The following is a 13,876-nucleotide window of genomic DNA, read 5'->3' as shown; positions in this document are numbered from 1 at the left end:
CAGAACCAGAATGCAGAAAATAGAAACTTCAGTTTACTAAAAGACGAAAATCTGGAGATTTCTAATACCTCATCAATGGCTGAGCAGAATCAGCCAATATTTGGGTTGATCCTCACTGGTATGGGGAGGAACCTTCGATCAAAAAACTGGACTAATCGGATACTCAGATCTGGTCATTCCAGCAGGGGCGGATGCTCTGTTTTGCAGAATTTTCTAGGCAGCAGAGTGATAGATTACATACCTGGTTTTGCAGCCCTAATAAGTTTTGAAAGAGATATAAAAACTTAAGAGAATAATATTTGAAGTAGACTTCCTGGATTTCACGCTGCAAGGGGTCAATTGGATCAAACACCAATTCCTTCAGCCTTGATCAAACACAAGACAACTCTTTATGAAGAAGACAATAGCAACAACCATTATTTTTTTATCAAAATCATTCTAGGCTTTTAGGAGCCTCCTCTTCTTTATTTATAATGTTAATGGGGGAGGAAATTACAAAATAGAAGGTTCCCTCAAAAAGGAAACCAAATATTCTCCTAATACAATAGTTACTAAAAACTGAAATTAGAAACTAGTTGAAAAAGGAAACTAACTACTAATGACTTGACTCCTAAAGAAACAAATATAACTCAAATCAAGCCCAACTAAAAAGGAAACTAATGAAAATGGAAACTAACTAGTAATCCCGTATTTAATCTTAGACCCCCCCTTTTAGACCCATAAAAGTGGCATATTACACTCAAAACACATGGGATCAAAGGCCCAACATGTATGGAACTCAACTCTAAGCTTATTCCTAATAAAACAAGCCTATTTTGATAATTAATCTGCATCATAAAGATGCGGAAGAAGAATTGATGGATAGAAGGGGGATGGGGATAGATGGCTTTCTCAGCCTAGGCATCTCACCGAACATTGACTCTCTTAGTCACAGCCCTTCTAAGGATAATGGTTTGCTAATAGCAAGCTCTATTAAAAGAGCAACCCAGTGCATGAGGCTCCCACTACTGCGGGGTCCGGGAGGGGCAAGTGTACGCAGCCTAACCCCCTGTTTCGTAGAAGAGGCTGTTTCCAAGGGTCGATTACCTTATAGGCAAGGAATGGTTGCCTCCATAATAGAAACTAACAAAAAGGAAACTTTAGAAAAAGGAAACAAGAAATTAGAAATCCTTAAACAAGTAACTGTTGCTTGTCTTTGGACCAAGTAAAGACAAGCTACTAATTACTAAAAAGAAACAAAACGAAAAGGAAACAAATCTCAGTCTTCTAGAAGATGTCTTTGTAACTTTCTGTCCAAGACAAAACTGAAAATTGAAACTTGTTAAAACTAAACTAAATCAGAAACTAAAGAGAATATGGGCCCAAATTACTGTTCACGTGAACAGTGTTTTTCCCTGAATTTTATTTCTGCCCTCTTCTTCATGCTTTGATCTACATCATATTTTATGCCCAGATCTGATGGTCCCTGATAGCCCACCTATAATCAGCATCATCAACATACTGGAGTCATCCCAACTTAGTGAATGGCTCACTGAGACTTGGACTGTGTGGAGCCGGTACAAACGGTTCGGTCGAATACGAGAAGATGCTATTGACGATAGATGATCAACACCTCACCCACACCCATACCCATTGCTAGGGAATGAAGTAGAAGAATGCAACAAAATGGGTAGAAATCAAGTGATTTGGCCAAAAGCTGCAAGTTTTTGGTAAAATCCCCTTTGCAGAATCGAAACTTGCAAAATAAGAGCTCATGTTCGAAACCCATCGAAATATAATCGAAACCTGTGATTTATATCGACTGGTTCAACCATGTATCGGTCGAAACTTGGTCCAAACCACTTTCAACTCTTGTTTCGTCTTGGACCAAGTAGAAACTGAGTTGTTGCAGTTTCAACAGAAACTTAATCTAATCAGCTCCATCAGACCTCCTGCCTCCACAGTGAAGTTGCTGGGGGACAGGAGTAGTTGCTTTGACGCTCTCAACCTGGTTTAGATCGTTTGACTATGGCTCTGTGGCATCTTTCTAGGCTTCACTCTCCCCTTAAGTCAGAAGGCGACAAGGCGTCTCACAGCCTATATAAACAACTGAATAATAAAATAATATAATAAATAACAGCCTAGATGAGACCCTATGATCTGGTTTTCAGGAGAACCAAAAAATTCCAAACCACAGCCTCTGGCCTGGTCTTCTTCCTCCTGTGAATAGACTGCACCCTCAACCTTGACTCCGCATTAGTAGGACTTGAATTGTGGCTAATAGCTGCAGCTATTGATTTTTTTTGTCTTTTTTACTTTCGTTTACAGTCTTTCCATTCTTTTTGGCCAATCAACTCTTTGAACCCACCACACCCATCCCCCCCGCGCAAAAAAAAACCAGTCACCCCCCCCACACAAATTACAATGGTTATAACCATATGAAAAAACTGAGTGTCTTGCCATCAGATCAGCCAAATCATTTCACAAATCTCACCTTCCACTGCAATCATACATTCAGCTGAGATCCCATATCTCGGATTTTTTTTTATGACATAAGAAATTCCACTTGGAACACTCTCTTTGTGATCAGCCAAGGCTATTGTTGAACATGACTCACTTCCCATGACTAACCTTGAGAATTCTCTTTGGATGGCAAGCTGACCGGTATTAAGAGCTAAAATTTCAGTCCTTGGAACTCTCTCATACCCAAGAAAGAAGGTGCCTCCCCTATGTCAGACTTCTTGCCTATATCTCTTTGCAATTTCTTTTATAAATTCAATGCTAAAGTGCTTCCCGACAGGCTTCAACTGGTGGTTGATTCCCTAATCAGTGACAATCAATAAGCCTTTATTGCCGGTAAAAGTATCTCAAATAACATCCTTTTGTCAGAGGCTTTGGCAGAAAATCCCAATCCCCTGCTGCTCTTATGAAGATTGACATTGACAGGCTTTTGACTTTTTGAGATGGGACTTCATTGTTAATGTTATGCTCAAAATGGCCTTCCCTTCTGTCTTTGTCAATAGGATATATCATTGCATTTCCTCCCCGCAGTTCTTAGTGTTTTCAATGGTAGCCTTGTTGGATACTTCTCCTCCACTGTTGGAATTTGCCAAGGCTGCCCCCTCTCCCCCTCCATATTCACTATAGCTCCTGAAGTCCTATTTAGAAGTATCCAATTCAGTACAGACCAGAAGCTTATTTCTCCTTTGCCCAAGTGCAAGGCTCTCAAGATCAGCCACCTTGCCTTTATTAACAGCCTCATGATCTTCTCCAAAGTGAACACCCTTTCGATTGAATCTATTTTCTCATGTTTGCGCCTCTTTGAAGGGTTGTTGGGCCTTTGGATCAATCATTTGAAGTCTCTCTTATTTTTGATGGGTGTCTCAATGGCCCCTTGCAAGTGAAGGCTGGTTTTTCTGATGGCCACCCCTAGTCAAGTATTTAGGCTTACCTTTGATCGCTTCTAGGTTGTCCGTCCACCATTTACATCTCTATTCTTAACTTCTTGCGCAAGAAGCTCCATATCTAGAAGGGTAAGCTTCTCTCCTATGCTGGCGGCCTTGAGTTAATTTGCCTTGGTCCTCTTACATTTATTGGTCTAGTATCTTCAGGCCCATTTCACCATTAAGGAAATGGAGTCCCTTATGTGTGCCTTTCTTTGGAAAGGTCTCACACCTCTAGATTTCTTCTTATATATATATATATAATAGTTTTTTTTGATCTAGGCTTGCAAAGAATTAGAGAGGTCAATAATGCCAATATCCTTAAGTTGATCTGGAAGACAGTGGCTAACAAGAAAAGTATTTGGTTGGATTGATTTTATCTGGATTGCCCCCTCCACTCCTGATGCCTCCTTGGTCTAGAGGAAGATATTAAAGCTTTGGCCTCTTGTTTATGTGGCTCATACCTCCTTGATTGGTGATGGGGCCTCTACTTGCCTTTGGCTAGACAATTGGCACCCTAGGGGTGTTTTCCTCCACTCAATCATTGCCAGAGCTATTCATAGTATGGGGTTTCAGTAAGCAGTCCTTGGTTGCGGATATCATTTGGGAAGATGGTTGGCTCCTACTCCCTCTTCCTTCCCTATATTGTCTGCTATTTGGAGTGCTTTTCCTTCCATCCCTAGAAGACCTGCAGATTTTGGAGATGTTTTTGTTCTCCTTCTTCGGGCCTCTTGGTTCAAAGTTGGCGTGGGATTTTATCCGAGCTCGTAGCACTTTGGCGCAAATCGGTTTGGTTTAGGGTTGCATTCCTCGCCATAGCTTCATTGTTTGGCTGACCTTCTCAAACTGCCACCCAACGCAATCCTTCCTCATCCATTGGCAAATCCTCGTTTTGCTATGCTAACGAAGATGTCAATCATCTCTTCTTCACTTGTCCGCTCTCCTCATCGGTTTTGGAAGACCTCCTTGGTAAGTGTTGGCCTAGGTGAAAGAGGATTCTGGCTTTTGCTAGGGAATGGATTTGGGTGGACATGACTTTGGAGGGAAAACCAGCAATGACATTATAGGAAAGCTCGTCTTTAGGATTACCATCAATCATATTTGGATGGAGCACAACCTCAGAAAATGGACCCCCAGCTCGATCTTTTAGCAGATTTGGGAGTCTATTGCTTCTGAAGTCAAAAGCAAGGCCTCCCTAGCCTCCTCTCAGTGTTTGACAACCCGAGGAACAAGCTTTTGTTGTTTGTAGGGATCTTCCTCTCTCTTTGATTCAGCTGCACTCCCCCCTTCATGAGGGTAGTGCCTGGTTTTTTCTTTTTTTGCCACTTCTGTATTTTCTTCTTTCTTCCTTATTCTTAGGGACTCCTTTTTTCGTTCTCCCCTTTTGGTAATGAATTTATTCACCGAAAAAGGAAAAAAAAAACACGTTCTCCTTATGGGCTGGAAAAATCCAAGCAATAGAGCTGTTATTGGATCTTGTAACATCTTCTACTCTTAATGGTCCTGGATTGCTAAGGGAGCTCCCATCAAAATTCATTTCGTCACCACGAAGGAGAGCAGTGAGCATTGTTCCATCTTCCTTTCTCTGGGGACTCCAGAATGAGACATTCTATCATCCCCCAAATAAAAGAATTGAGGGGACATATCTAGAGGATGGAACCAGCATGCCCTGATGAGCAAACCTTACCTGAGAAATAAAAAAAAGCTAAATCAAATTTACTCATCGTATATGCATAATTATTTGCCTGGATGTTGAAATTTAAAATATGGGTTTTCTACAAACTAGTGCTTGGTGGCTAGCTTTTGCATCAATGTATATCATTTTGTGTAAGACATTCAAATATATTTCTGTGAATTTTCTTGATATAGTTTTGATAAATGCTCCGTTGTTTTGTTGGAAGTAACTTGTTGTACTATGAGTAGAACACAACAATATTACACCAAGTATCTCATGATTATCTCTTGCTCATTGGTGATCTGCATAGTGTACACATTTCTGATAATACTATTTTTGTAACTTAGATTTCGTAATTTGTTTGGTCTTTTGGAAACCTGAATGCACAACTAACACATCTTGTTTCTTTTACGTTAAATAATAGACTCTGACATAATTGAGGGGCCATCACGGATATCACTCAACTGTCCCATAAGGTATTATTCCTTGCACTTGTTGATCTGCCGGAATTGCAGGAAATTTGGTTTCTTTGGTTGCATTGAATTTCCAGGAATTTATGATAGTGCAATCACTGATCATTTTGATTAATTCTTAGATATTTATTTTCGTCTGCACAATCTTTTGCCTTCTAAGAATTTTTTCCATTAGTTGGCTGAGCATTATGCTCCATTGTAGGCAACAAGTACTCATAGTTGTCAAGGTGACTAGGCGACCCAAGGTGTTGGAGGGGTGCCTAGGCGACAAGGAGCCCACCTAGGCATGCCATCTATGACTATGTAATATAGCAAATGATAATTTTATATCATTATGCTTATATGCAACATAGAAGCCATATATAATTATGCTAGTAATGACCCAAAATGGGAAAATCAACATATAATAAACATAGTATAGGATATAATATAAGCTTATCCAACAAAAAGCAAAACATAAACATAATCAAAGTAAACTCATGAAGTGTCAACTGTCAACAAGGTGTGAGCTGTTGCCTTAGACCCAAGAAAGAGTCTGGACTTTGGACGTCTAGTTGGTGCCTAGATGACACATTCAACTTCTTTACTAGTAACCAAAGTCAAAGTGAAAATAAAGTTAAAGGTAAATAAAATAGAAGTTTATGTCTCAACGAATCACACGTGGAGATATGAGATATTGATAACACAGTTAGATATGAGATATTGATAACACATAGACTTAATGGTATTTCATAACTAATTGATTGAACAGCAGCTTGTAGACCTACTGAAAAAAGAATATTTATTATTCGATCCATACCCTGACATAAGAAGTCCAATAGGACAGATACTTAAAATGGTAAAACGCCTATAGGTCCTATACTGAGATCAACTAGAACAAGGCGATGGCCAAAAGGAATTATTGAATAACTTAATAGAATTGATACGACCGCTATAGATGGTCCAGTATTGAATAGATGAGTATCCCCTCTAGATGGAGAATATCCTCTTTGAAAAGTAGGTTGGTTCCGTCTGCTAGAGCTTGAGGAATTTCCCAAAATGGCCGGCGTATTCAGGTCCAATACATTGTTGTATCTTAAATGGATTCAGGTACCATTTTGATGGCCTCTTTCATGATCTTTTTAGAACTACTATGGGTGGTCTAAATTTGACCCTTATTTCTTTCTTCATATTGTTAAGGGGAGCAAATCCCATTTGTGCTCCCTCTATTGATAGATCAGGAGGCCTCTTGCCATTGTTTCAGTGACTCATTGGAACCACACACCAACTGTTGGGCCAGCTTCCTCCGTATGGGACACTATCATTCCTCACCTGCCAAAGAAGCCCAATGGGACTCACATCCATGGTGGAACCGAATCCAAGCAATGAAAGCGGGGAAGACTTACCCATGAGCTTGGCTCCTCATTTTTCTTTCTGTTGTTGAAGAGGCTAAAGGTGGAAGGTTTCTTACTACCGGGCTCTCTGGACTTATATTCCATCATGGAGCCTCACTTCTAATGGCAGCTTCTTCGGTAATCATAGTTGTCATGGCGCCAAGGCGAATCAAGGTAGTGGAGGGTTGTCTAGAACTTTAGATGCTTAGGTGCCTAAGTCGCCCAAGTGGTATTTTTTATTTTTCCTCTTTTCTAACATTATTTAGTATGCTGTATATACCTTGTATCATAAAAAATCAACATTAAGCCACATTCAAGTCATAAAAAAAATCAACATTAAGCTACAACAAGTCATAAAAAATAAAGATTTAGAGAAATGTTCTTGTTCTCTAGTAAGTTTGATTGGTCAAATTAAAATTTTGTTTTTCACATGATACTTTTTGTATTAGGTAGAGACAAAAACAACTTTCCAACAAGTCTAAAATTACTTAAATCTGAGTTGTAATGACAAAGTTATGTTCTGGTCAAACTTTTTTTAAAGTGCTCGAATGCTGTTAAAATCGCCTAAAAGAAAATAATTTTATGGACATCAAAACAAAAGATTATTTTACTGGTCTTTTGGTTTTAATAATGTTTTACCATGAGAAGATTTATGAAATTTTTAGAATTGAGAAAAACCCCAGCATTTAAAAGTTGAAAATCATCCCTCTAAACCAAAATCCAGATTTTGTTCTTGGACTGGGGGGTTATTATTATTTTTTTTTAGAATTTTATTTTTAAACTATTTTTATTGGATTCAAATAGGGGTATTTATTTATTTATGAATATTATCTTAAGTAAATAAAAAATATATATTATTTCATCTACTTAAATGATATTTGACATAAATAAATATTGCGCCTTGTAGTAAGGTGCAATGCAACAAGGCAACAGTCACCTAGGCGACGACTTGACAACTATGCCGATAATAAGCATCAACTCACTTCGGTTGGGAAAAAGCTATTATCGAGCTTCTCATTCCAAGCCACAACTGCACTTTTTTTCCATCTGTTTGTGGTCCAATAACACTAGTCCTCGACTTTGAAAGCAGATGCGTTCCTTTTGCACGATCTAATATCAAATCAATCGCTTGATCTTACCTCCCTTGCCCCGCTGGAAGGGATATCATATTTACAGCTGATCTATGACCACCCTTGCCCAACATTTAGTTATAGGCAAGAAGAGGAAGGGGCAGCACCCCCGGAGTCCCATCCAAGTAGGCATTTTTCTGAGACAAAACCAACACCAGTCTTCCCCTGCCATCCTTCTGCCCCCTTGATTTTTTGTAGCCCTCTTGGAGTGGTTATTTTTTCTCCCACCCTGCTCTCTCTTTGAGCTCTTTTTTATATTCCCTTCTCCTCTTTGGTAATGAATTTATTATTCACCCCCCCAAAAAAAATCAGTAAGCCCCTCTACAATTTAATATGCAATTCTGATGTCCACAATACGGTACCATAAGCAATAAAGGCAATTTAGGTTCGGGAATGAGAAGGCTTTAATGATTTATTATTGGATCCTTTTCCTTCTTTTGTATTTTTTTTCCGCTTGGGGGTGGAGTTCAAGATAGATGATGTTTGCACTTCCTATGACATCTGGATTCTGTGGTTCCATTGGTTCCATTACTAATTGATCTGCATTGTGTGTCCAACTTTCAACAGCCACACACGTATTAGAACTCCAGTGAAAGGACATCTTTGCAAACATCATCAGGTGAGTTTCATAAATCAACAACATTGCATCGTTTGGAAGTATTTCATATTACCTGTCTGTTGGACTACGATGGTCAACCATGCAGTAGTGGCTTATACACCATTCTTGTAGAGGGGAGTGGAACCACTGTGCCCAGCCTCTTGCAGAGCATAATGGGGAAGTTATTACCCTAATTCTCTCTGGTTACTATTTCAGATTGTCCGAAAATTTGCATTTATATTGCTTATGAATTTAATTTACTTTAGTCTAGTGCCTTGTCTTTTTTTTTTTTTTTGCATCGAGAAAGTTTTCATAATGACAACTTTATTTCTTTTGGAATTGTCATAATGTGGTTCGGAGTCTGGGTATAGTAATTTACTTCTAGGATCTCCCATTTGGTTTATCTTTAGCATTCGAAATCTCTGATGTGTGGGTACATATAATATTGGATCTGACTACCTGATGCTGTGACTGCTGTCATAGTATGCTTTCTGTATGGTCGACAGAAGGTCATAGTAGGCTGACGTGTTGAACCCCGTTAAGTCTTCTTGACTTATGCTTTGCATTTCACAGTGTTTCGATTATGGTAACTTCCTGGAAATAAACTCCAGAAGACCATCCTGGCGCTGCCCTCATTGCAACCATTCAGTCTGCTATACTGACATACGTATCGATCAGCATATGGTTAAGGTAAGCGCTATTGATCTCACATGTGGGGCATTTATCCTATTTGAATAACTCCGGAATTTCTTGTTCAGGTCTTGGAAGAGGTAGCAGAGGGTGTCTCTGATGTTATTATCTTAGTGGATGGATCCTGGAAGGCAGCCTTTGATAGTAATGACCAAACACATCAACCACATGGTGGTACACTGAGTTATGAGAATAATGGGCCTGAGAAGCATGAGTTCTCAAAGGACCCTGCTAATGTCGTGGATCTCACTGGGGAAGATGATGAAAGATATACTGCTAATCTATTTGAAACTGAAGACAGGAAACCCTTCCGGGATAACTTCCAAGGGTATTCTGTGGCTACCAGTCTGGCCATCCCAATGGCAGTCAACACTACAGCTGAGGTCGGTCTAAGTTCTGGTCTTCAAATCGAAGATGATTTCTGGGAAGGAATGTTCTTGTCCATTTCTAGTGACACTTTTGGACCAGCAGGCTCCAGCAGTATGCTGGATACTGCGGCTGGTGCGATTTCTGAGGCCACCCCAACCAATTTTGTGCCATCTCCTGTGCTAACTGATGCTATCTCTCCTGCTCTTAATCGAGCTGACGTCCAGGGGGCTACTCAGCCTACAACCTCTGTACATCCAGTTCAATTTTCCGTCCCCTTTAACTTGCAGATACAGCCATCACAATTTGGTAATTCAATTGTCAGTAACGAATATGGAAGAACAACAGTATCCCGAAATATTAGCAGAACTCCAATAGCAATTCAGGCTCTTCCTGCTCAGACTCAAGTGCCGAGTTCAAATCAACGGCTGCGAACAAATTTGAATTCTTTGCTGCCAGATGGTGCCCCTTCTGTTTCTCAGAGTGTAATGGATACAAATGGATTCAATGCTGTTGGTGGTGAGGCAGAAATGCAGCAACAGTTCTCCAGATCACTAATGAATCCTCTGCCGACTTCAGACATTGCATCATCTTCAATGCAGCAACCTTTGATGATACAGGTTTGACCTCTTGAAGTTTTTTTGAATTAAAATCCGTGGTCATCTGTAGTTTGATTGAAGTCATCTACTAGATGATGCTATTATTCAACCAGGAAAAAAAGATATTATGCAACCCCACCTAGCGATGTCTTGTTGAAATAGTTGAATAGACTATCTTCATCATCCAATAGGGTTTATTTTGGATTCAGAAATATACTATGAGGTCTATTTAAATGGTGGGTTCAAGTCATCCCATATGCACGTGTGGTTGGTATGTTATCTTCTTGTCTGTGGAATCGAACCTTGGGTTTCTTTCATCATCATGAGGTCTTTTTCTGTTCCATATTTGATTCATATAATTTAGGCTATGATTGATCTCACCTGGTGGGAATTTGGGATCATTTACTTTTATTGGTGGAGTCTAGTTTGTCATTCATATCTCTTGTTAAAGGGGGATGTCAAGTATGAGAATTTAAATGATGTGCTTGACCTTCTATTGGTTTACTCTCTGTGGTCAATTTGGTGATTTGGTACAGTTTCAATTTGGTGGTTTGGTACGGTTTCGGTATGACAAACAGTATTTTCTTAGTTAGGTACGGTATTGGTTTTTTAGACAAACTGTTCGGCCCATACCGAAATACCAAAACCGTGCACGTTGACACCCTTACCGGATACTGAATTACCGACTATGTATACGTAAAAGGGGAAAAATGGCAAGAAGTACTGAATTAAATAAGAAACCGTATTTATGCCAAATAAAAACTGCATTGAAACCTTACCGAGCCGGTATGGTATCGGTATTGAAAAATAATAATTTTCTCAATACAGTGTGCCTTTGGTATCTACTCTTGGTCTGCTGTATTATACTGAAACCGTACTGAATACCGAATACCGTACCGGTTGACACCTTTAGCAGGGATATTAGAAAAGGCAAGTGTTAGAAGATTACTCTCCCAAAATTTGCACATCTAGAAACTGGACAGCTCAATGTGTTCAACATCTTTTTCCAATATTTTCATTTTCCATTTTCACACTTGCTAGTTATTACTGTGATCTCTTAGTCAACAAAGCAATGAAGTTAATTTAAAATTCTGTGCCTTTTTAAAGTTTCCATTTGATGTTGATGTTTAGCTTCGTAAAGTTTCCATTTGATGTCGATGTTTTTTGTGACAGAGCTGGGATCATCAACAACGAATACACTTTCCAACTCAATCACTCCCACAGGTTGTTGGCCTTCTGGCAACTACCCAAGTTGCAGGTGCTTTAAGAAGCTCTTCCCAGCTTAGCCACCAGCAACTTCCAAACTCAAGGTTGCCTCAAAATATGAACCGGCCCTCAAGTCTGTTGCAGTCTACTCATTTTCCACGAACACAGATTCAGCAAGTAGGTGCACGGGGAGTTGGGTTGGCTACAGGAGGCACAACCAATCAACATCTTCTGCCTATGTCTGCTGGTTTGCGAACTGCGCAGATGGCAAGACCATTAACAGTGCCTGTTCAACTCCACCCACCCCGAACAGGACCTTCTTTAGCAATGCCAATGGATGAGCAGGGAGGAGGAAATGTGTTGCAACCTGTCTCCAGTGCAGATGGATTAGGGGAATTATCATCAGAGCATAACTGGCGTCCCTCTGGGAGAATGAGGGGAAGTCTCACAGGTCCGGCTTATTCTGCTGCTCTTAGCCAGTATATGGGCCAACCAACTCCACCAGCACAATTTTCTGGACCACCACCCAATCAGATTTCGTCTCCTAGTCTTTCCCAAATGCATGTGCTTGTTACCAACAGTATCAATGCCCATGGACTGCGGCAACAAGCTTACTCGAGGACAGGAGAAGCAAGCATGCCTGGGACCTTGGGCATTCATCCTGGACGATCTATGGGGCACCTAGGGTAATCTACTGTGGTACTTTAGTGCATTTTGTGAGTAGATAGTACAGCCAATTTTGTCCCCAAGTCAATGTCTTGTAAAGTTACATTTTGAGTTTCTTAAAGCATGGGATGGGTTTTATGTATAGATTATGGTATATTCCTCGTGTATAGCATTTTTGAAAAAACCTGGTTTCTCTCTCTCTGTTCTTTTTCCTTTTCCCATGAGTCTGCAATGCTAGTGGTAGTGTTAGAGTTCGAGAGACAGGCGGCAGTTGTTGGTTTACAGCTTTGTTGCTCGAGGAACAGGTATACTTACAGAATACACAGAATACAGAGGCAATTAGCATCACATTTCAATGACTTCAAAAAGTTCACCAACAGCTGCGATAACCACCACCTTCAAGTAGCTCTCATTGTGAAGGTTTCGGTAAGTCGTCATTTTCCATATTCTCCTTGATTTGGTTCTATGTCAATGTTTTCATTGATTGATCTGGCAGTGATCCAATGCTTTACCAGTATATTGTTTGTTATTTTCATGCAAGATCTCTGTAATCTAATTCATTTTCTTACCTGGAGAAGAAAATGCTGTCACTTTTTTTTCTCTGTAATCTAATTAATTTTCTTACCTGGAGAAGAAAATGCTCACTTTTTGCTCTCTTGCCTTTTCTTTTGTCTGATCATATCTGTTTCTCACTTGCGATTCAACTATATCTGTTTGTTCTCTTAAGCATTGATTGAAAACTAGGTTTTCTTACTCTACTTGCCCTCACTAGATTTCACTCATCCGAGTTACTAATTTTGAGGAGGGTGAGTTGAGTTGAAAAACCTGACTTTCTAACTATGACATATGGTGGGAATGCTCCCAATGAATATGGTTTTCCTTTTGTTCAACAAAGCTGCGTCGTGGGATTGCAACGTTAAGTAGCTTCTACCAGGCATCCAATTCCCTATATTTCAAAATTAATTATGATAAAAAAAAATTTAGTAGTTTATATAATCATATGGAATAATGAATAATAATTTTAAAAATATTTTTCTAAAAATTTTCACTTCCTTTCCTTTAATTTTCCATGCAACCAAAATATCTCTCTTCCTTCTTAATGGTCAATTAGAATTTAACATGTGAGGAGGGGACATTGGGATCTATATCGATATTTAGGTTTTTGTCATTGATTCGTGTAATAGAAATTGGGATCTGAATCAGAAGTAACTGGCAAAATGACCTAGAAGCCATTGATCAGCGGCCAATTCAATCCGTTTAAATTTGTTTTTCTTCAAAAGTTAAGGGCAAAATTGGACGTATATTGTTATCTTGCACTAATCTAGATACCCTCTATAGCAAGCAATGAGCATCAAGCAGGACAATTGAGAGCATGTTCATTGAGAGCATCTGAACATGGGTTCTGAGGAATCAATCACCCGATGCTGCAGACGATTTTCACTGATTTAAATCCTTGGTCTCAGCCATCTAATTTTCCAACCGGAATGGCAAAATTCCAGGCTATAATTAGGGAAGGGTATCTGACTTGAATGAGAATTGTTAAAGGTCAATACCGACTTTGTAGAGATCCTCTCTTAGTGGATGGATTTGCACCAAGGGTGAAAAAGTAAAAATAACTCAATTTTTTAATAAAAACAGGGGTGAAATCCATCTAATCCCACCGAATTCAGGGCGATCA

The 13,876-nt window shown here is 39.5% G+C and overlaps 1 protein-coding gene across 1 annotated transcript in view; it reads left to right on the top strand.

Moving 5' to 3' along the window:
* Window positions 1–12,851, top strand: part of LOC122069659 (E4 SUMO-protein ligase PIAL1-like) — a 22,766-nt gene extending 9,915 nt beyond the window's left edge. The window contains exons 6-11 of the mRNA XM_042633716.1: window positions 4–118; window positions 5,522–5,573; window positions 8,641–8,692; window positions 9,245–9,361; window positions 9,430–10,347; window positions 11,500–12,851. Coding sequence (XP_042489650.1) covers window positions 4–118; window positions 5,522–5,573; window positions 8,641–8,692; window positions 9,245–9,361; window positions 9,430–10,347; window positions 11,500–12,222 — 1,977 coding nt within the window. The 3' untranslated portion in view covers window positions 12,223–12,851. The remainder of the gene's footprint in view (window positions 1–3; window positions 119–5,521; window positions 5,574–8,640; window positions 8,693–9,244; window positions 9,362–9,429; window positions 10,348–11,499) is intronic.
* Window positions 12,852–13,876: the final 1,025 nt, after the last annotated feature.

The sequence above is a fragment of the Macadamia integrifolia genome, unplaced genomic scaffold, assembly GCF_013358625.1.
Source record: "Macadamia integrifolia cultivar HAES 741 unplaced genomic scaffold, SCU_Mint_v3 scaffold688, whole genome shotgun sequence".
Classification (NCBI taxonomy): Eukaryota; Viridiplantae; Streptophyta; class Magnoliopsida; order Proteales; family Proteaceae; genus Macadamia; species Macadamia integrifolia.
This window is presented reverse-complemented; position numbering and strand designations above follow the sequence as displayed.